Consider the following 23788-nt stretch of genomic DNA (forward strand, 5'->3'; position numbering starts at 1 on the left):
CAACCACCAGGATCTTTGTAAGCCTAGTCATGCAACCGAACCAAATTTTGTCATTGAGTACATTGGACGCCTATATGGTAAGGGATGTTAGTAAAGAGATAGCTAAGGGTTATGTGGAGGGTAAGTTATTTGGAGATTAGTTAACTTATTGTCAGCCTCTGTCCATCAGAGACAGGTAGGTCAGACTGGGGGTGACTTTACGATTCTCCATATCCAGCCTACACATCTTAATTGAATGGGCCCCCCTAATGCACAAGCTCACACAGACACACAGACACACAGACACACACACACACACACACACACACACACACACACACACACACACACACACACACACACACACACACACACACACACACACACACACACACACACATCATCAAATATATGAGTGTGTGCGTGTGTGTGTGTGTGTGTGTGTGTGTGTGTGTGTGTGTGTGTGTGTGTGTGTGTGTGTGTGTGTGTGTGTGTGTGTGTGTGTGTGTGTGAGTGTGTGGTGTGTGTGTGTCTGTGTGCATGTATATTTTTATCTATATATCTACATCTGTATATATTTACATGTGTCAATCGAGCTAGTGACATTTGCCAAATTGACATAATGTTGAAATGGTGAATGTTGACAAACATCTGTGCATGCACCGAGATGCTGCTGGGAGTTTTGTAGTCATAGGGCAGGTAGAATCAGGCTTGTTACAGAAGTCGAGAGCCTGGAGCAAATGTCATCATCTAAAGGAAGATCAGAATCTATCAGATATCCTGCTACAGAGTTGAAATGTTGAAATTGCTGCAACCTCCTCCCTAATATATCTCAGTTAATACAGGATATAACTTCAGCTCTTGTGTGTTAGGATGATTAAATAAAATCAGTTCCTCACCAGCTACCGATTATCCTATTATACTTTTTCTTTCTTCATTCAGGCAGCTGCTTTGGTGCAGCAGTTAGTATTGCTGCCTCACAGCAAGAGTTCTCTGGTTTGATTCTTGGCTGGGGTGCCTTCTGTGCAGAGTCTGCATGCCTTCCCTGTGGTCGTGGATTTTCTCCGGGTGCTCCGGTTTCCTTTCATATCCCAAAGACATGCTGTAGGTGAACTGGACACTCTAAATTGGCCCTAGGTGTGACTGTGTGCATGTGTGAGCCTTCTGTGGAAGGTTGGGTGCCAGGCTGGCAACTTGACACTGTAAAACTCCACTGCCAATCATGAGTGGACAGGTGATCTGCTGTGGAGACCCCTAACCGGGAAAAGCCAGAAGACTTTTTCTTTCTTCATTCAGCAACTGTTTCTACCATGTTTAAATGGAATATTCATTTCAGGTAATGTAAATTAACAATCAACAAAACTGTAGTAGTTCACATTAGTTTTCACGGCTCCCGATCTGAGGCACTTACAAGCAGCTGAAGCAGTAGTAGTAAGTACTACCCTGTCACTTATGGTACTACCCTGTCACTTATGGTACTACCCTTCACTTATGGTACTACCCTGTCACTTATGATACTACCCTTCACTTATGGTACTACCCTGTCACTTACGGTGCTACCCTGTCACTTATGGTACTACCCTGTCACTTATGGTACTACCCTTCACTTATGGTACTACCCTGTCACATATGGTACCACCCTTCACTTATGGTGCTACCCTGTCACTTATGGTACTACCCTTCATTTATGGTACTACCCTGTCACTTATGGTACTACCATTCACTTATGGTACTACCCTTCACTTATGGTACTACCCTTCACTTATGGTACTACCCTGTCACTTATGGTACTACCCTTCACTTATGGTACTACCCTTCACTTATGGTACTACCCTGTCACTTATGGTACTACCCTTCACTTATGGTACTACCCTGTCACTTATGGTACTACCCTTCACTTATGGTACTACCCTGTCACTTATGGTACTACTCTGTCAGTTATGGGCATTGTTGTGTCTCTCTACTCTGTATCCATTCTGGAGGTGAAGTTCAGCAACTACTTTAAAACTAGAGTCAAGCAGCTTGGTGTCTTCCCAGTCATAATAAAGACAACATTAGCAAAAGTCCAATGCTGCTCTCTGTTTGTCCCCCCCAATCTTTTTTTTTTAACTTTGTCCCCCTATCTTATGCTAAAGTGTACAAAAATCCAGCAATAGGACAGAGAATAAAATTTCATTTTACATAATGTTTTAATACTTGCAGTAACAAAAAGAAATTAAAATTGTGAAATATGACTTTTCAAAGACACAGTTACTACCATCTGTGAAACAGTTATATTACATAATTTTTTTTAAACAATTAAGCCTCAGAGCGTCATACATTGTAGAGTAGTTGGAAAGTCAGGGATTCAGGAATGGACTTGTTTCACACACTTTGTGCACAATTTGAGTATTATGCCATGGTGTTCCACTTCTGAAAAGGTTTTGAAGGAATGTAAAGCTGTACAACTCACTGAAGAAGGTATCTAGCACTCTATTTTTTAATGCTTCTGCTTGCCGACCATCAGAACCCAGTGACTTATCTTCTCCGTGCATTTCTAATGGTGGTGTGAGCCACGACCAGCCCATTCATTTGCCAGTGAATCGAGAACTGATCACATCAGGCAGACATCAGGGTCGCTCCTCTACTGCCAGGAACTCCTAACATCCTCTTGGCAGCTTCAGAGGGCCACTAATGTTGCCAATGTTTGGAAGGAGACCATAAAAGCATCTGCATGTGACTATAAAAGCATCTGCATGTGATTGGTCCTGAATATACCCAGCTCCATGGCAGCAGCACATCCCATTAGCCCAGACTCAATGGGCTTCACTATCCAGACCTCTCACAGGATGTTGTCTAAACAGTAAGCCAAGCCTATTCCTATTCTCAAAGATGGGCAAGCTGTATGCTGCTTACTCCCATCATCCCACCCAGCTTCCTCCAATTCCTGTGCCTGTTAATCAAACAAGGGACATCTGGGTCATAGTTAAGGCTTTATCCCTCTGCACCATAAGAGCACAGTGTCCAGCACTGCAGTGCAGTTTGTGTATCACACAGCCAAATGATAGACCACTGAGTTATGGCCATTCAAAGACAAGAGCAAACTACATGCTGGAGCTACATCCCAGCCCCTGAAGGGGGAAGGTTTCAACACCAACTATTAAACCATCAAACTACACAAGTAGGTAGACGTAATTACTGTGCTACACAGGAGAAGTAATCAGCAACGTTTACATCATGAGGACAAACAGAATACCAAATAGCTCTGTTCCCTTGCTGATGGTACCTTGTGGCCATATCTGACCCCATTCCCTATCCCCTAACTGAAATGAAACAGATACTTGTCCAGAAGGGATTCCTTAGATTATCATTAAAGCTAATGAATGGTTAGATGATTTGTGGGCTGCATGAAGAAATTAATAATTTATTTTCCAGTGTACCAGTGTACCCCCTTTATCATAGTCGCAGGAAGCCAAAACCTTTCTCAGCAATCACTAGGTGCAAAGCAGAGAAACTAATCCTGGCTAGGATGCCAATCTCTCAAAAGATGCGCATCCTTGCACATATATACATACACACACACACACACACACACACACACACACACACACACACACACACACACACACACACACACACACACACACACACACACACACAGCAATTCACACCTGCAGACAATATGAGGTATTAACAGTTCATTTATGACATGTCTCTGAGATGTCAGGGGAAACCAGGACCACCCAGTGAAAGCCGTCATGAAGACAAGGAAGACCTGCAGATGCCAACCAAATGGCATCAGAACCAGAAATCGAACTGGAGAACCAATTCCAATGAGGCAGCAAAGTAACATATATATATATATATATATATATATATATATATATATATATATATATAACAGTACTTGTACATACAGTGTGCTCTGTCCAAAACTGTATTTAAGTAAGATCACCCAGATAATTTTGTGAAGATGTTAAATATACATGTGTACTACATGTTGGACCTTGCGCCTTCATTGTTATCTTAAATTTAAATGGAAGAATCTCACACAAAGGCCTTAGGTGAATTTTAACTGCTAGCAGAAATTCATTCAACATTATGTCTTCCGTTTACTTTACAGACGAAATTTTGGTGAAAACAGGCACTGGGTGATGCAGCTGAGGGAAAAAAAAAAAGATCAAAGCCAATGAAACCAGTATATGCATAGTTTAAGCCACTGAAGGGTCATAATATTTTATGAGTGTTCTCTTTCTGCTGTTCTCTATGTGGATGCCTGAAATAGCAATAATGCATTACATAAAGCCTACAAGTAATTTGTAACAAGGAGATTGCAAAACGTAGAGGACAGTAATGAAACATTAGCTACAAACCTTCGTGGCCTTGTCCTCACAGACGTCTGTTCATTTCCGTATAGATGGTACTGCCTTGCTTCTAGCAGCAGTGCGTGGCACTCTTTGGAGATTTTAATGAGTGGATCCAATTCTACTTTCTCAAGGAAGTACAGAGGATGCAGCAGTGGAAGTCGAACATGTTCTAGAACATCTTTTAGTGACTTTTCCCTTGTGGACACATCGTAACTCACCCATCGCATGACAGCCTCAAACACTAGTTCCTCCTTCTCTACGACCAGCTGGTCATCTGAAAGATACTCTATCAGCTGTTTTTCTGATAGTTCTAGAAATTCTTTGTACTGTGAAACTGTCAGGAAGTCCTCAAGGAACAGCCTCCTGCTCTTTTCAAACAAGGAAGAAATGGAGTAAATGTCCGCAAACTTCATAATCCCCAGACAGTTACAGGCATGAATCTGTGACTCAAGAAATAAGGCACAAGCTTCTCGAAGCTTTGAAATTTGAAGAAGATCAGAAGCCTCCAAAAGCTTTTCAACATTGTCTTCCTGAATGATATTTTTGCCAACATACATATAATCCAGCAGAATGTCCATGATATGAGCTGAAATAAAAGTAAGAGGTATACGCTTTTGCTTCCCTTCTTTGAGGTTACTGTTAAACATTGCTTTAAAAAAGGCACTGTTAGCAGACAAAGTTGCCCGATGGCATGGGAATTCTTGTCCATCTACTAAAAGTACCACATCAGTAAAAATGCCCTCTTTCCTGTAAGAATTCAAGGTATTCAGAATTTCTTCTGCATGGCATGACTCACTGCAATTACCCGTGTGGCTTATCTGTCCACTCTGTTCTAAAGTTGTGTTGTCATGATGTTCTTTTACAGATGTACAATGTTCTTCTCTCATTATACTGTTCATGCTGTGGGAGAAAGAAGAAAGAGGTCAGGTGTTGTTCGCATCAGGTACAAGAACACCACCGTGATACTCAGTGCAACACTATGTACAAGCATACAGATTCATGCTGTGCTCATAGAGAATTATAGACTCTATCAAGCCAACAACTGCCCTGCACTCAAAAACTTAATTCTCCCATATTCTAACTCCAGAGCTCTGAGGTCCTCTAACAAGTTTCTACTAAAAGTCACAAAGTCTAACAATAGCTTGGAGACTTTCTTTTCTCCAATCAGATATCCAAAAAATGGAATTCAATATGACAACATTTGAAAAACACATTTAATAAGGCCAGATTTAAGACATTTCTCAGGGATCACCTTGCCATCAACTGGCTATGCTCCTGTACTACTCCAGGCTAACCTGGATACGCTCCTGTACTACTCCTGGCTAACCTGGTTACACTCCTGTTCTACTACAAGCTGACCTGGTTACACTCTTGTACTACTCCAGGCTGACCTGGTTACACTTCTGTACTACTCTAGGTTGACCTGGTTACACTCCTGTACTACTCCAGGCTGACCTGGTTATACTTCTGTACTACTCCAGGCTGACCCAGTTACACTCTTGTACTACTAAAGGCTGACCTGGTTATGCTACTGTACTACTCCAGGCTACCCTGGTTATGCTCCTGTACTACTCCAGGTTGACCTGGTTGCACTCCTGTACTAATCCAGGTTGACCTGGTTACACTCCTGTACTATAGGTTCATAGGTTCATAGGTTGGTACTAGGCTATCAGCCCTAGGGCCTATACAAGCCTAGCCATAACAATTCCCTGGCTATTTCTTCCCACATTATTTACTTTCCTGGACCCCTGTCTAGCAGGGCGACTGATGTGATCCCTGGGGTGAATTTCCTTTCTCCCATCCAATCGTCAAGGTTCCTCTTGAAGAGGTCCAAAGAGGCACTCTGCTTGACATGTATGGGCAATCTATTCCAGAGTCTGAGGAGTCTCTGGGTCAGGAACCTATCCCTCCAGCATGTTTTGTTTATTGTGATGACAAGGTTTAGATCCCTGGAGCGTGTAGCTCTGAGGGATTGGGATTTCTTTAAGTGTAGCATGTCCAACAGCTCTGGGTTTGACATGGCCTTGTATGTTAAGCAGAAATCGCCTCTGAGTAGATGATATGTGACAGAGTATAGCTGGAGTTTTTTAAGGCGGTCAGCGCAGGGCATCTGCTTTAGGCCTGTGATTCTTTTAGTGAGGTATTTCTGAGGCCTTTCCAGTTGTTGCAGATGTCTTGAGAGGTACATACCAAATGGGGCGTTGTATTCTATAATGGGTCTAATGAGGGATGAGTACAGTGGGACAATGACCTCCTTTTTTCTGGATGAAAAGCCCTTTGTGATGAGGTGTGCCACATAGAAGGATTTCCTGACTGTTGTGGCGATGTGGTTATCGAAGGTGAGACCACCGTCCACCTGTGTCCCTAAGTCTCTTATCACACCTTCTGTGTTTAGTGTACTGCCACCTATATGGTAATTCATGGATACATGTTTTTTCCCAAAGGGGATAACAATACATTTCTTGGCATTGAGCTTGAGCCCATGGCTCTGGCACCAAGCATCTGTTTCTGTAAGGCCCTTTTGTAGAGTATCCACATCATTTGGGGATTCAATAATGGCTCCCAGTTTGCAGTCATCTGCAAACTGTGTTAGCCAGAGTCCCTTAGTGTTGACCTGTACTTCAGAGAAGTATATGTCAAACAAGAGCGGCCCCAGGACTGAACCCTGAGGTACTCCACTTGTCACTTGTCTGGAGCTGGATTTAGAGTCGGCTACTTTTACAGTGTGGGTTCTATCAGTAAGCCATTTAGCAACCCATTGGGTGACATAGGGATTAATGCCCAACTTAGTAAGTTTATCTATGATTCCAGAGTGGGGGATGGTGTCAAAGGCCTTGGCAAGGTCTAGATAGGCTGTGTGGACCACCTTACCCTTGTCCATGGCTCTGGAGACTGATTCAAAGAAGTCAATCAGGTTCAGGAGACAAGATCAGCCCTTCACAAACCCAAAGTGGGTGGGGTCCAGTGTTTGAAGGTTGCCAATGTCTTTGTTTATAAGTTCCATGATAATACGCTCCATGGCCTTGCAGATAAGGCTTGTCAGACTGATGGGACGGTAGTTTCCGGGATCCAAGGTACTACTCCAGGCTAACCTAGTTGCACTCCTGTTCTACTCCAGACTGACCCAGTTATGCTCCTGTACTACTCCAGGCTGCCCTGGTTATACTTCTGTACTACTCCAGGCTGACCTGGTTACACTCCTGTTCTACTCCAGGCTAACCTAGTTGCACTCCTGTCCTACTCCAGACTGACCTGGTTATGCTCCTGTACTACTCCAGGCTGCCCTGGTTATACTTCTGTACTACTCCAGGCTGACCCAGTTACACTCTTGTACTACTCCAGGCTGCCCTGGTTATACTTCTGTACTACTCCAGGCTGACCCAGTTACACTCTTGTACTACTCCAGGCTGACCTGGTTATGCTCCTGTACTACTCCAGGTTGACCTGGTTACACTCCTGTTCTACTCCAGGTTAACCTGGTGACACTCTTGTACTACTCCAGGCTGACCTGGTTATGCTCCTGTATTACTCCAGGCTGACCTGGTTATACTCCTGTACTACTCCAGGCTGACCTGGTTATGCTCCTGTATTACTCCAGGCTAACCAGGTTACACTCCTGTACTACTCCAGGCTGACCTGGTTACACTCCTGTATTACTCCAGGCTGACCTGGTTACACTCCTGTTCTACTCCAGGCTGACATGGTTATGCTCCTGTATTACTCCAGGCTAACCAGGTTACACTCCTGTACTACTCCAGGCTGACCTGGTTACACTCCTGTACTACTCCAGGCTGACCTGGTTACACTCCTGTATTACTCCAGGCTGACCTGGTTACACTCCTGTTCTACTCCAGGCTGACCTGGTTGCACTCTTGTACTACTCCAGGCTGACCTGGTTATGCTGCAGTACTACTCCAGGCTGACCTAGTTACACTCTTGTACTACTCCAGGCTGACCTGGTTATGCTCATGTATTACTCCAGGCTGACCTGGTTATTCAGCTATACTACTCCAGGCTGACCTGGTTACACTCCTGTACTACTCAAGGCTGACCTGGTTACGCTCCTTTACTACTTTAGGCTGACCCAGTTATGCTCCTTTACTACTCCCGGCTGACCTGGTTATGCTCCTATAATACTCCAGGCTGACAGGGGCACAGGAAATTAACTTTCTTGGGTGGCATAAGCCAGGGAACCTTGTTGGCTATGCTTACTTAGGCCCTTGGGCCGATAGCCTAGTACCTACCTATAACCTATGAACCTATGAACGTCCTCTTAACTCTATCACTGCTCATTTCATCTCCTTTACTATACTAAACCTTTAGTACCAAACACATGCTCTCTACTCTGCCTCACTTCACTCTGTTTTTTTCTCTCTCATCCTTTATCTCACTCTCACTTTAACTTTCTTTCTCTTCCACAATCTCATTCTCTCTCCATTTATTCCCCTCCATCCTACTGTCAGTTATTCCTTTTCCTGGAACAGCACAATTACAACTGCAGCTGAATCTTGTTTTTACAAGAATCGTTAACGACTGTCTGCTGATTTGGTATCCACAATATTACCTTGTAACTGAATCTTGTTTTTTACAAGAATTGTTACAACTGTCTGCTGTCTGATATTAACCATACTTACTGTCTTGTATATTGTACATATTTGTAACTATATAATTATAATTGGATTGTATATTGGGCATTGTTGTACTGTCTTAGTTTCCTACAGAGCTTCTTTGTTTGCCCTGCTGCTCTACAAATCTCATTAGTATTAATTAATGCTAGTCAATATTTATCTCTGTAACAGTTTTATTGTAATGGAGCTTCTCTCCCTAGGCCTCTGCTGAAAAAGGGCTATCAGCCCAGTCGGACACTCCCTGGAAACAAATGTAAAAATAAAAATAAATAAATAAATGATATACAAAAATTAAATTGAAAATGAGTTAGTAAAGCAGCCTTCAGTAAATGTCATGAGTATTTACAAAGTTAAAACATGCATACGACATCTGCATATGATGCCGTATTTCATCCTTTTAGAAAGCAAATACTGAACTTCAGTGCTAGCCAAGTTTATATCTTAGTTTTGCCACCTGCTGAACCTTTCTTCTGCAAATAAACACCATGACTGTGTATGTATAGAATTTGTACAGGCTATGGAATACACAGCTATTAGATCATTTATCCAGTGTCTGCCTGGAGGACTTATATGTTTCAGCACAATATAAAGCAAAAAAAAAGGATTTGGATTATATCCACATCATAGATTCTGTAAAGCCATTTTGTTTAAATCTGAGATGAATCAGTTCTCTGCAGGTAAAATTCCATATTCTCCTAGATTTCATCCTGTATTCATCGGTCTCCAATGACAAATAAAAAAGCCCACCCCAACTCCACCTAACAAAGTACTCATTGTAGTTATCTGGTAAGTGCATCTCCGTCTCTTTATACCTTAGCCTGTTGGATATCATTTTATCTTATGTACTTCCTATCTGCCGTCCAGATATTATGCTGTTCCAAAATCAGGCTATGTGGGAAGCTGAGCAGGTAAACCTGACTCGTATCTCACAGCTGGTGCACTGAAATGTCTAACTTCTAACAATGCATGTTACAGGTGCCTACCAGCACACCATTTTAATTCTAACAAAACATTTTGCAGCCATCACTGGTCTGTGCTACATGCAATGTATCATTTAATTCATAGTACACCTTATCGTGACAAAAGGAGCGAGAGCGAGACAGAGCAGGAGGGAGGGAAACAAAGACAGGCTTGCTGGGTATTGCGAGTTCTTTTCAATAAAAGGGTTTATTCGGCCTGTATCAATAATAAAATGGTGTGAATTCCATGGTTGCCACCCATGCTTCTTTTATTCTCTATATACAACTTCAATACGTTCAACTTAATTGGGGTAGGAAATAACATCACAGTGAGTTTATTCAAAATGTAAATAGTTGATCTCTTGAATCGAATGTTAAATTGAAAACCTAGGCAGAGAATTGAGTGAGTTCACAGAACTAGAATTAATAAAGCTTCTCTTTATTACTGGAGGTGTGCAATCTTGTAAGGCTATGGGAGGGGCTGCTATCCTGCAAAAAGTCCACTTTTGTGTGATTATGTTAAAGTTGACCCTGTGACCTTTGCAATATGAGCTTAACAGTTTCCCTATCAGACAGTGTCAGGTTTTGTCAGGTTTTGTTTGTGTGTTTTTAGCTCATCATCTACGTTATCTAAAAAAATGTTACTGTCTACAAAGCTATATAAGGGTTACATTTAGATGCTAAACGCAGCATGACTGTGCCGAAGAAATCAGAAAAGATTGTAGTGTCCGTTTCTCTTTAAAATTTCTTGTGAAGTTACTGCAATGTACATGCACACACCTATGTTTATGTTCAAACACAGTCATGTACACACATGGATGCATATAGTTTTACACACAGAGCTGCAAAGACAAACAAAATACGCACACAAGCATGCACATGCCATGATATACGCACACATGCTGACACACATACACACACACACACACACACACACACACACACACACACAAGGCATGGAACTGACCACCACCCAGCTATCTGAGATGAAACCATCAACACAACAGCAATATTCATTTTTTTCTCAGGTATAATGTTTTTGTAGTTGTTACATTGTATATACACAATTGATGTTTACTTAAATGTTATATGTGGAGGTTTTCTCCCTGGACCTCCACTGAAAAGGGACTTTCATCCAGTCGGCCTTTCCCAATAAACAAATGTAAAATAAATAAAATATATAATAAATGACCGCATTTATCTAGGTTTCTTATAGTCCACATTTTTTCTCTACTCTGGAATCTCATATATTGGTACATGAATTCAGGGATTTGGGCTGTGAGATGCATTTTTTTTCCACACTGCTGGCATTTATAAAAATAACAGCTTTTGCATTTATCATCTGGGAGGCAGTTCATCTTTCTAGCATTTCCATTTGGTTAAATAAGGTAATATGTGGTTATATCCTGAATGGAAAGACAAAGCACTTGTCCAATGTGTTATGTTAATCTGTTGTAATTACAATGTACTTTGTGATTGACATAAGTGATATTAGTAGCAGACAAAACTTACCGCATGTCTCGCTCTAACCAGTGTGAGAATGAGCAGCAGACTGGTACCATGTATTAAATATTCGGACCCCCCCCCCATACACACACATATACACACAAACGCGTACACACATACATCTGCCTTGTAGATTGATTGCAGGGAGATGGCAAGTGAAATCAGAAGCAGTATGTCTGAAATAATCCTGTGTACAGAGAAATATATATTGTAGAAAATCAATTAATGAAGCACAAGCAGAAAACATTTAGCTTTTATCATTTTAGAAGCACAGAAACAACAACTGACATCATAATTTGTGCAGACAGGAGACAGAGGAATTTTCTGCTGTCATATGTGGGAATTATTTTAATGAATCCCACAGGATAACAATGAAGATGCAAAAAACAGCAAAACACACTGTGGAAAGGGCTGTGAAGGAAGAGCCAAAACTATCTTCTCACACTGAAATCATTACATTTTTATATATATTTTTTTTCCAATATGCTATGCATACCTCAACTGCCCAGAATTTCACAGAATGTCCAGACATTTGTCTTATATTTTTTGCCTGTACCTCATAAAAGTTGTAGTTTTCTGGTAAATCATTGACACTCAAATGCATTAAATAATGACAGGCATTTCAGACGTACACTTGATATCCTTTAGAAAATGCATACTAATGCAAAACTTATTTTAGCAGCAATTTAAATTTGTAAGAGCAATACTTAAAAATCTGTTTCTGATTTTGGGCCTTTGTCCTTCCCCCGTTATTTTTGGCTTTGTCCAGAATTCTTGTGCTAAGACGATGAGAAATATGATGTTATAACATTGAAGATAGTTCTATAAGCAGCCCTTGTAGGAACTATGGAATATAGTCAAGTGAATCCATTTTTTTGTAAGTATGGTTGGTGGTCAGTTTGCGACTTATCTTTTGGTGAACTGTCCTTAAATACTTTTTATTTGCAGGGCTGTAAAGTGCAGAGTTGCTTATAGTGTATACAGAGCTGCTGTGGGTGGTACCTTTATTCATAGGTTTGCTGTGAATAGTGCTTTTTCTTGTACTATCTTATTTTACTTACAGAACCAATGTAAATTCTACTTTAATTTTGTGACTTTTTTTGAGAAACACAGATCATCAGTTGTCAGGTTATTTTCATTTCTACGTCTGTTCTGCTTTAGTAATGCTTTGTCCAGCTCTGTTATGTTTCATTTACACATTTTAAAAGTATATTAGTGAAATGGAGCACCGAACAAAAAATGACTTAGGGGGGGGGATCAGCCATAGCAGTTCAAGCAGGAATGTCAGGAATAAAAGTAAGACGGAAAAAGGATTGCTGGTCCATGAAGATAGGAACAGGGGTATAAGATTACAGAATGGCTATTGCTGTGTATATTTGGATATGATATACAATATGGTAACCATATGAAATCTCTGAACCCATTAGAGTGAGTCCTGAAACATGGAGAATGAATCACCAAAAAATGGACTTACACATATTAAATCCAAGGTGGACAGTTCTTAGAATATTCTCTTTTCTACAAGGTATGGTGATTTTGAAGTTAGTATATATAGTGTTGGTGGGGCTTACCTCCCATATCAGGGGGTGCATGGGGGGCTTGAACCCCTGCAAAAAGAAATTTAAAAAAGAATGATGTTTGATATTCGCTCTTCTCTTACAGTTTTGGGTTTTTTCAGTGTCTTGGAAGTCAGTATTTGCAGTGCCAACATTTCAATAGGGAGATGACATAGTATTTGAAACAAAGTCTTTAACTTCCTAAAGGAAAAATACATCAGCTGCACAGAACATTGGTCACCAGGGGAACAGTCAGTGATAGGTTATAGGACAAAGGGGTGCAGGGGGGGGGGTGAGGCAATTAGGAAACATAATGTTGAAAGAAGGCAAACATTTGGAATGATGATGTCAGAGAAGCACCACTGATATAACTGGGCGGAAGAGCAACAGATCGTGCAAGCATTAGAAGAGTGAAGCAAGGGATTGTGGGATACCAAAAGGAGGGGAACAGAAATTGTGTGACTAGAATCATGTTTGTGGGACATGAACAGTGATTAAGTGATAAGCAGAACACAAAATTCTGGTTGAAGGTAATGATCTGATGAGGACCAGGAACAGGGGAACCTCTCGAAAGAAACACAGATACAAATAGTTCTAAGAGAAATGGGGAATGAAAATCAGAGAGATAAATGAAAGGGAACTGTGATTTGGGATATTGAAACATACTGTGTACTAATACTGTAGGATTTGATTATTATAGTCTATTTTTATTTTATTTACATGTGTTAGCAATGTTAGCCTGTTGGCCAAAAAAAAAACATTTTCAGAGGGGACCCAGAAAATACAAAGAAAATACAAATGCATTACATTCACAGTTGTCATACACAAACAGTCATTTTATTTTTATTTATTTTATTTTACATTTGTTGACCGGGATAGTCCGACTGGATGCATGTCCATTTTCAGCGGAGGCCCGGGGAGAAAAGCTCCAAGGGTAAGCAGATACAGCATTACATAATACCAGCATTACATATTACAAACAGACTATTTACAGAGATTACATAAGTAAGCAAGTTAAACAAGTTCCACAGGTTACAGTTAATCCTGAGCACAAGTCAGGATTAAATTAAATTACACAATAAACTGGTTAACAGATTTTTACACATTCTAGAGAGAGTTAGCCAGGCATAGAAAGTTCTAGACAAAAAAAAGAGTAATTTAGAGTTACAGTCAGATACAGTTGCACAAAATATTACAGGCAAAAGCTCTCATTAGAAAGGATGTGTGCACAAGTTGTACATAATATCATGAAAATAACTGCTACAAGCATGCATACTTATGCACTTATATATGTGCGTGTCTGTGTGTGGGTCTAAGCAGAAAAAGTGAAATTACAGAGTAGATTGGGGACTAAATGGAGGTACGTTAAAGCATCAGAATAGCTGGTTAAGAAGATGACAACCAGACTAAATAAAGGGTGAAATGATTAATGGTCTGCAGATTTTAGTAACACTAGAAGCAAATAGTCTGCTGGCTTAGTAGAAGTAACCTGGTCAATAACACTTACAAGCCTGTTAGAAATTGAAGCAAATAGCTAACAATGTAATGGCACATCTGGGGCAGGTAACAGTGTAACTGCATGTCTGGGGCAGGTAACAATGTTACTGCACACTTGGGGCAGATAGTGTAACTGCACATCTGGGGCAGGTAACAATGTAACTGCACATCTGGGGCAGGTAACAATGCAATTGCACATTTGGGGCAGGTAATGTAACTGCACATCTGGGGCAGGTAACAATGTAACTGCACATCTGGGGCAGGTAACAATGTAACTGCACACCTGGGGCAGGTAACAGTGTAACTGCACATCTGGGGCAGGTAACAATGTAACTGCACACTTGAGGTAGGTAACAGTGTAACTGCACACTTAGGGCAGGACTCTGTATTACTGATATAGGATTTCCAGACTGATTTGAGTGGTGTGTGCTTGCTGAAAATTCATAGTTCTGTGAGTACAGTGTTCCTTGGCACATAGGTGCTCTGTGCCCTGTCTCCTAGTTTAATATATGTTTTATGTGTTTATATGAGGAATTTGTATGTGTGTCTGACAATTCTGTTGTGGCTATACCTACTAAGGTAGTAATGAAATGATAGCCTGGCACAGGACTGAATAAAGAAGTCTATAGGCAAAAGTGAAATAAAACAGTTTTTCTTTCTTTTTTTTTAATTGCTAGTATATGACACCCATTGTAGTTTGGTAAGAGCAGTACAGGTACAGTGGCTGAAATGAATCAAATAACAATGACGGCAGTAAGAGTGGAAGCTGTGCTGGGGCAAAATGTTGTCAGGAAAAACTCAGGTCCTATTAAAGGCTTCCAAGAAGGGTAGGAACAGCTCTATGTGATTGTACATGTAACGAATCCTGTGCCAGGAGAAACAGAACTGGCAGTAACATTAGCAAAAGAAAACACAAAGGCACTGCAACGTTTTCCAGGAAGTGCAGCCGCTTAGTGGCTTTCACACATACACACACACACGCGCACACACGCACACACAGACGCACGCACACACACTCACACACACACACACACACACACACACACACACACACACACACACACACACACACACACACACACACACACACACACACACACTGGTATTGTCTTACATCATATACAAACAAGAATAAAAAGAAAGAAAAGGTGAACGATTCCAGCCAGTGCCTGATGGGGGGTGTGCAGACAGAGCAGGGATCCATGGTAGTGGGGACCCAGGATAGTGCAACTGAAGGATCGAGCTATAAATCAGGAGTACCAGCTTTAAAGGGAAATAAGTGGTAAAAGATTCATTAACATGAAGGTCCTACACTGATTAGGAAAAGAAGTATCGCACAGAGACGTGCAGATGCAGCAAAAGGAAAAGATGAGGAAAAACACATGGCGGGCAACGAAGACAGACGCAGCAACATTTATTTTATTAAGACAATGAATGCAACGACTTCATGGGACAGTATGTCCTTAACTGAAAAACACATGGCGGGCAACGAAGACAGACGCAGCAACATTTATTGTATTAAGACAATGAACGCAACAACTTCATGGAACAGTATGTCCTTAACTGAAAAACACATGGCGGGCAATGAAGACAGACGCAGCAACATTTATTTTATTAAGACAATGAACGCAACGACTTCATGGAACAGTATGATCTTAACTGAGCATATATTCTCCTTTCCATCACCGATGTACGCATATCCTTCTTATCGGACCCTACCTAGCCATTTCAGATTTCACCATAATGGTACCATATCACAACTCACTTCCCGTCTCTCTTCATGAGCATTAATGCCAGGCGCTTACAGCTGGGCATCCAGTATTATTCCTAAAGTGATTTATTTACATGTAAAAGTAGAATATACATATTTATACAAAGACCCCCATTAATATTCAAAAACGTGCACGCTGATTGGTCAGTGTGCACGCTGTAAATCAGAGTTATAGTAATGGAAAAAGGTCCGGTTGCCCAGACTTTTACCATTACTATAACTGTTTTTTTACAGCAACGGAGAACGCAAGATCTCCGTTGCTTCACACTGTCTCGCTATGTTAAACCCATTTAACATAGCGAGACATTTTGTAAAAAGCAACGGAGATCTTGCTTTCTCCGTTGCATTTGCCCACAGCTGTGATGTACTGCGTACACATGCGCAGTACATCAGAACTGCCGCAGAATACCAGACAGCTGCAGAAGGGCAGCAAGGAGGTATTATACAATGCCATTATTTAAGAAAAGTTAATTATTTTTTTTCTTAAATAATGTCATTGTATAATAGCAATACCCCACTTCTGGGTGTGGGTAATGCTGAATTTACCCACGGTTGTCTTTGTTTGGCCACTCAGGCTTTGCCCTCCTGACCAAACCACACCAACCGTGGGTAAATCCAGCATTACCCACACCCAGGCTTGGGTTATTGCTACAGTATTCTCAATATTTACTTAAACCATATGTATGTGTTGTTTGTCTTTTCGGGATTTCCTGGGCCTCCCTTGCCAAAGGACCACTGGTTCACTGGGACTAATGCAGTAAATAAACTGAAATAAAACGGTTCGTTAGAGCCAGATGTGGACAGCATTTTGATACATGGTATTTGGGGTTCCTGCAATAGCTAGAAGAGTGGGGGGTCAATGAAGGAGGGCATGGCTACATGTGGGAATTTGCAATACTTAGTCAGATTTGGTGGAATGTTTACCCACTGTTTTGTTAGCATATTCACCTTTGAACATTTTTACACACCTGGTGACAGGGTGAACTCACTGTCCTATTTTAGGGGCAGCCCTGTAACACTGCACGTTCAAGTGACTTGCTTAGTGTAACACCACAGGCAAATGGAAGAAGAAGGAATCAAACCCTAAACAGCTTACTACACCATAATCCTCCGCATTAATTGTAACGTAAATATATCATCTCTGCAGGGGGATTAGCAGCTGCTGCAACACTTTCTAACACGTTTTTGTGTGTTTTTGTATTAAAATGAGAATTTATTAACAATGCACGCAGGAGTATGTCAAACAGAAAACAGTGCCATCGGCTGCAGATTGTAATTATCCTGTGCCTCAGAGTCCACCAGCTGCACCCAGGCAAAACAGAACACAACAATGCAGTGACCATGATTAAAACTCCCCAAAACTGCAAGACTGAGCATGCATTAAGGTGAAATACAATAAGATTTCATTACTTACTAAATCTTTCTCAAGCAAATAAGGCACTGTAGGCAAAAAATATGTTTTTAGTTTTTTTTTTACTGTTAATTTCAGAGATGCAAAGTATGTAAGTATAACATGTTAGCAGGATGTAATCTAACTGCTTCTTGACCAATTAGCTAAGATCAAATGTAGTCATGTCTTACACTTAAACTGCAATTGCAAACAAAATATGCAACTTTTTCTATGAATCTTCAGAATTGCTTGTTTTTTTATATAGTATCTTGCATCCATATCTCATGTTGCTTGGCTTCTGTGGATATGTAATTTCTTCTTATTTTTTGTTTTAGCGCAGCTAAATGTATAGGCTTTTGTAACACTGTGTTTTGTCATTGTCCTTAACACATAAAACTGACTGCCTCCTGCCACCACTTTCAATTATTTTATTGTGAAAGCTTTGCTGTTCAGTTGATGTCACCTACCTACCACCTTATGTATGCTTGCGGACCCTACTTCAGGCCAACAAATTTCACCTCCCAATCTCTCTCTCTCTCTCTCTCTCTCTCTCTCTCTCTGTCTCTCTCTCTCTGTCTCTCTCTCTCTCTCTCCTGGACTTTCTTTATGTGCTGAACACATTGTTTCAGAAAATTAGCAGCAAACTCTTCATAAACCGGGTTACAAGGATTTAGAAAGGCCACTACTGACCAGGTCAAGGGGAAACTATTTACATGTAATTTCATTAGAAGAAATAGCAGGTTGGCTGCAAATTAGAAGTGCAGCTATAGAACTGTGCAAGCAAAGCTGCACTAATGAGATGAATTCCCCAGAGAGGACACAAGACAACGAGTTTAACATAAATAGAGGAATCCTTTTTCCCAACAGCAAAAATAAAAAAAATGCCTCTACACATAGCAAATACTTGCTTAGCGAGGAATCCTTTACCAACAGCAAAAATAATAAAAAGCCTCTGCACATAGCAAACACTTGCTTAGCTTAGTCTGCATTATAAATGTGTTTGGTGAATAAATATAATACACCTGAATGGCGATATGTTGACAGTATCTTGTTAGTAAAAACACCTGCTCTTTTGCCATTACTAATTCCCAAATGCTGCACATTTACTGCTATGGTAGAAAAACCAAAATAAATCCTTGTTTAAATTAATGTTTAAACTGGGAGCACAGACATATGTTTTATTGCATTTACTACTTCTTGTTTTACATTACGTCTTTAGCATGTTTGGAAACCTACGGTTCCCAGAAATCTTTGTTTTGTTAGCCACTAGATATTTAACATACATAACAAATAAGCTATTGTAACACTCCTACCACAGGCAATGCATAATTGTTTACTTTGTCAGTTTCTGTATCAATGTTCTGTATCTTTTTGCAAATATTACTTTTTTTGCCATGAATGTCTACAATCAATACAAAGAGAAGAAACACATTTTATTCACACTATTGTCAGATTTAAACAACTGATGAAGACTTGTCTCTTGTATTAAAGATCACTTAAGTGGTTATTTTATGCTTTGCTACACCCCTGCAACAGTTCCCCCCTTTCTGCTGTTAGCTACCACCCACTTACTGGACCACAACAGAAGGAGAGGTCATGCTTATGTCTCTTTGCAGATCATCTGGCTCACTGACCAGACACGTTTTCCAGATAGGTGGATCCAAATCCAGTTTTGATAAGAAACCTGTTAATAGTGAAGTTCCAAAGGGCTCAGTGTTGAGACCCCTCCTGTTTGGTATTTATTTATTTATTTTATTTATCTGATGTTTGTTAACCAGGAAAGTCCAACTGAACCAGGAATTTTCAGCGGAGGCCCAGGAAGAAAATCTCCACAACAGTAAGCATCAAAGTTTACAAAGTGTTGAATTAACAATTATTATAAGAGTTTTTAGAGACATACAAGATAGACAGCTGCTATACGTTTTCATATGGATTAAGTTATCAAAACTAGTAGCTGATTCACAGAGAGGATGAGATAATCTGGGATTAGATTTATAAAAATAATAATAGTCGTAGTGGTAATATATAAATAATAAATGGAACCAATACAAGTCATCACCGGCCAAGTTGCACATAATAACATAAATGTAACTAATTCAAGTTGACAAAGGCCAAGTAGCAATAGTATGCAATGTATTATACAATCTACTGTTATACAAACATTAGGACATTAGTGGAATTTTATGCAAGCATAAGGAAATTAGACACTCAGAGAGAGGTTTAAGATTATAGTATAAGCAAAAATCACATAGTGTATTCCAGTTGCATTCAGGCATCAATGAGAAATCCATATTTACAAGGTAAATAACATTATAATGTTATAAATGAATAGCAAGACAGAGTTGGAGATGTACTTTTATCATTTTTGTGTATGTAACTGGGTATATCGAATAGATAGAAGTTGTACAGTGGATGGTGTGAGGCAGAAAAGGACTGCAGGTGAGACTGGTGTGAGGCAGAAAAGGACTGCAGGTGAGACTGTGAAAAAGTCTGGAGAAGAGTTGAAGAGGTGGCAGTGCAGAGTGAACAGGTAGCTGTCAGCCGGGGGTACAGCAGGTGCAAAGCCACTTGCTAAGGAAGTGTTTTTTTGGCTTGTTTTGAATAGGGCTGTTATGGATGTTATGGAGGTAATGTTTGCTGGCAGCATTCCAGATTTAACTATGTACTTTGCAAACAGAGAATAACCTGCTTTATTTTTGGATATATAGGTTTTTATTTGGTGTTTGTTGATGGATCAGAGTGGTCTGTTGGTAGCATAGGGCTAAAGAAGAGTTTGTAGGGCTGCTATTTTTCTCAGGATCTGAGAGGATTTTATGTGCCATTGTTAGCTGTATATAGTGTAGGAGTTGGAGTTATAACCAGCAGAGTTGTTTGGTTGCAAGGCAATGGTGTGATCTAGCTGGTACATTTGTGGCATATCTTACAATTTTATTGTAACAGGTTTCAAGTTTTTGTAATTTAGATTTCTTAAGATTAGTGAGAATGGGGGCTGCATACAGTAAGGTTGGGACTAAGTAGGTTTGGGCAATGGCTATTGTGCCGTTTTTGGTAAAGTAGTGTTTGTTCCTGTATAGGTTACCAAGTTTTTTATGTATCTTTTTAACTGTCTGGGAGATATGAATATCAAATGTAACGTTACAGTCAATTTCTACTTTTAAAAGTTTAGTGTACAGTGATGGGGTTATGATGGTATTGTTAAGAGAGGTAATGTAGAAAGTGTTATGGGGGGCAGCTTTGTTAGGATAGAAAACCATTCATTTGGGGTTTTTAGGGTTTAAGAATAAATAAACATTTGTAAACTAGGAGTCAACTTCATATATATATATATATATATATATATATATATATATATATATATATATTTAGATAGATATACACACACACACACACACACACACACATATATATATATATATATATATATATATATATATATATATATATATATATATATATATATATATACACACACACACACACACACACACACACACATATATAATTTCATATGTGAGTGTGTGTGTGTGTGTGTGTGTGTGTGTGTGTGTGTGTGTATATATATATATATATATATATATACATATATATATATATATATATATATATATATATATATATGTATATATATATATATATATATATATATATATATATATATATATATATACTTAATAAACTCATATAAACAAACTGTCTCCCACTGAACAGTCAAACAGAACAGAAGACATATAAATACATACTGGGTTAAAAAGGAGGTATATAACAAGAGTAAAATTGGGTTAGGTAGAAAGTTGGTGTTAGTGTGAGGAAGGAAGTCTTGTAGAGAGTCTAGCATGGTAAAGCAGAATGCAGACATTTGTTAGAAGGTCTGTACACCCTAATAGGGGGTATACTGAAGAAGAGGAGGTGAAAGACAGGGCGAGATGGAATTGTGGGTGAAGGGAAGATGTACTGAAGAGCTAGGAAGGAAGTGTGAAAGAATGTGAGGGCATGGAAGGTATTTAAAGTAGGGAGGTAGAAGAGAGGGGATAAAGTGTGTGGACAAGAAGTGGAGAAAGGGAAATATAGAGGTGGGGGAAATGAGAGGGTAGTTAAATAGTTTTTGAACAAGGGCAGGCACTTGTTTTTGAAGGAAATTCTTTAGAGTGAGTTTAAAACTCTTAGGTTTGAAATTGTTCTGATGTTTACTGATAATGCATTCCGGAGTTTTGCGGCAGCGTATGAGTAATGATACTGTCAAGCTTTTTTGTTTGGTCTGTATACGGGCGCAAGTTGCTTGTCTTCAGATTGAAGATCCCTGATGGGTGTATAGGTTTGGAGGATTAGGTTTAGAGCAGGACAGTTTCTGGGTTGATTTATAACTTTCTGGGCTATAGCTTGTTGCAGGTAGTTTAAGAGATGTGGAGATTCGAGCTAGTTAAGGGGTCTAAGGGCAGTGCAGTGGTGTTTGTAATGAGGTGCACCTACAGCAAATTTAGCTATTTTATTATAGCAGGATTCAAGTTTATTTTTAGGGCACTCTGGATATTGGTCAGAATGAGAGGTCCATAAAGTAGAGAGGGGAACAGGTAGGTAGTGGCCTGAGTAGTTTTGCTGGTAGTATCCATAAAGCTTTTCTGGCGATAGAGCATCACTAGTTAGCTAGGTGGTTCTTTTTTACTGCATTTTGCATGTGTAAATCAAGGGAAAGTTTATTGCCTCTGCTCACTCTTAATAGTTTGGCTTGGGAGACCACTTCACTTTGAGTATTATTTAGTGAGAAGATCTTAAATCAGTTGAGATTGTCTTGGGTGTGAAAAGGAGGAGTTTGGTTTAATTGGGGTTCAGCAGAAGTTGCGCGTTGTTTAGCCAGGTTTCAATGGTGGAGAAGGCAGTTTGAATTATGTGCTGAAGTGAGGAAGAGATAAGGGTAAAACCATCTGCACATTGAATTAAGGAGCTTTGGTGAGAAGCAGTGTGGAGGCTATTTATAAAAGTGTTGAAGAGGAGAGGTCCAAGAATGAAGCCTGAGGAATTCCTGTGTTGTTTGGTAAATAGCAGGAGAGAGACTGCCCTGCCATTTTACTCATTGTTATCTGTCTGTTAAACAGCTACAGAACCACTGTTGAGTGGACAGGGAAAGACCCAGGGATGAGAGTTTTTGTAATAATTTTGGTTGTGAAACTGTATCAAAGGCCTTAGACAGATCAAAAAGTATTACTGAGGTTAATATTCTGGAGTCTCTGAAGTGAAAGCCAATGTTGGGATCCTCTGACTCACCAAGTTTGCTGACAACTGTAAGCTGGGAGCAATCACTGAATCCCCAGTTATGTTAACATCCTACAAACAGGCCTAAAATGACAAATGACTGGTGCCAAAACCATGGTCTGAGAGAGACTAAATGCTAAAAAATTGGTAATTGTACCCTTCGGTAAATCAGATATCCCTGTAAACTATAATATTGATAGCACACTCCTCAAAGTAGACCCATTGGTGAGGGACCTAGGAACACAGATAGATAATAACCTAAACTGTGACCACCAGGCAGCTATGGTAGTGAGGAAATCTTTCTGTGTGTCTCAACTTATAAGTAAAGGCATGGCATCAAAGATCAAAGGAAGTCATAATGCCATTGTAGCTGGCCTTCATCAGGCCCATAGTCGAATGCAATGCTCCATTCTGCATGTATCTAACCAGGCACTTACACCAATTGGAGTGACCCCAGAGGTTCCTCACTAAAAAAATACAAAGTGTAAGACACGTGTCTTATGCAGACTGAGGAGTTAAGATATATTATTGTTATATCCTGGGTATTATTGGCTAGACTTGTTAAGGCTGTTGTGCCATTAGCCTAATAATCACCTATGACCCTATGAACCTATGAACCTATGACCCTATGACCAGCTGCTACAGCTGGTGGTGGCAAAACAGCTATCAATCTCTAATAGAGTGCCAAGGGTAAATGGTTTGAATCCTTCCCCCCTCTCCTTTCTTTTATTTCTAGCTCGCATACCCACATCTACGTACCCCACAACTGACCCATGAACAAGCACTCAAGGCATTATCCAAGGCCAAGAACTCGGCCACTACAGGCTCAAATAACAAGGCCAAGACCTCGGCCACTACAGGCTCAAATAACAAGGCCAAGACCTCTGCCACTACAGGCTCAAATAACAA

The 23788-nt window shown here is 40.1% G+C and overlaps 1 protein-coding gene across 1 annotated transcript in view; it reads right to left on the reverse strand.

Moving 5' to 3' along the window:
• The window catches only part of LOC122803647 (kelch-like protein 35), an 89121-nt gene that overhangs the window by 58115 nt on the left and 7218 nt on the right, over window positions 1-23788 (reverse strand). The window contains exon 2 of the mRNA XM_044073402.1: window positions 4332-5225. Coding sequence (XP_043929337.1) covers window positions 4332-5224 — 893 coding nt within the window. The 5' untranslated portion in view covers window position 5225. The remainder of the gene's footprint in view (window positions 1-4331; window positions 5226-23788) is intronic.

This window comes from Protopterus annectens, chromosome 5.part1 (genome assembly GCF_019279795.1).
Source record: "Protopterus annectens isolate FY-2018-M chromosome 5.part1, PAN1.0, whole genome shotgun sequence".
NCBI classification, from domain to species: Eukaryota; Metazoa; Chordata; order Ceratodontiformes; family Protopteridae; genus Protopterus; species Protopterus annectens.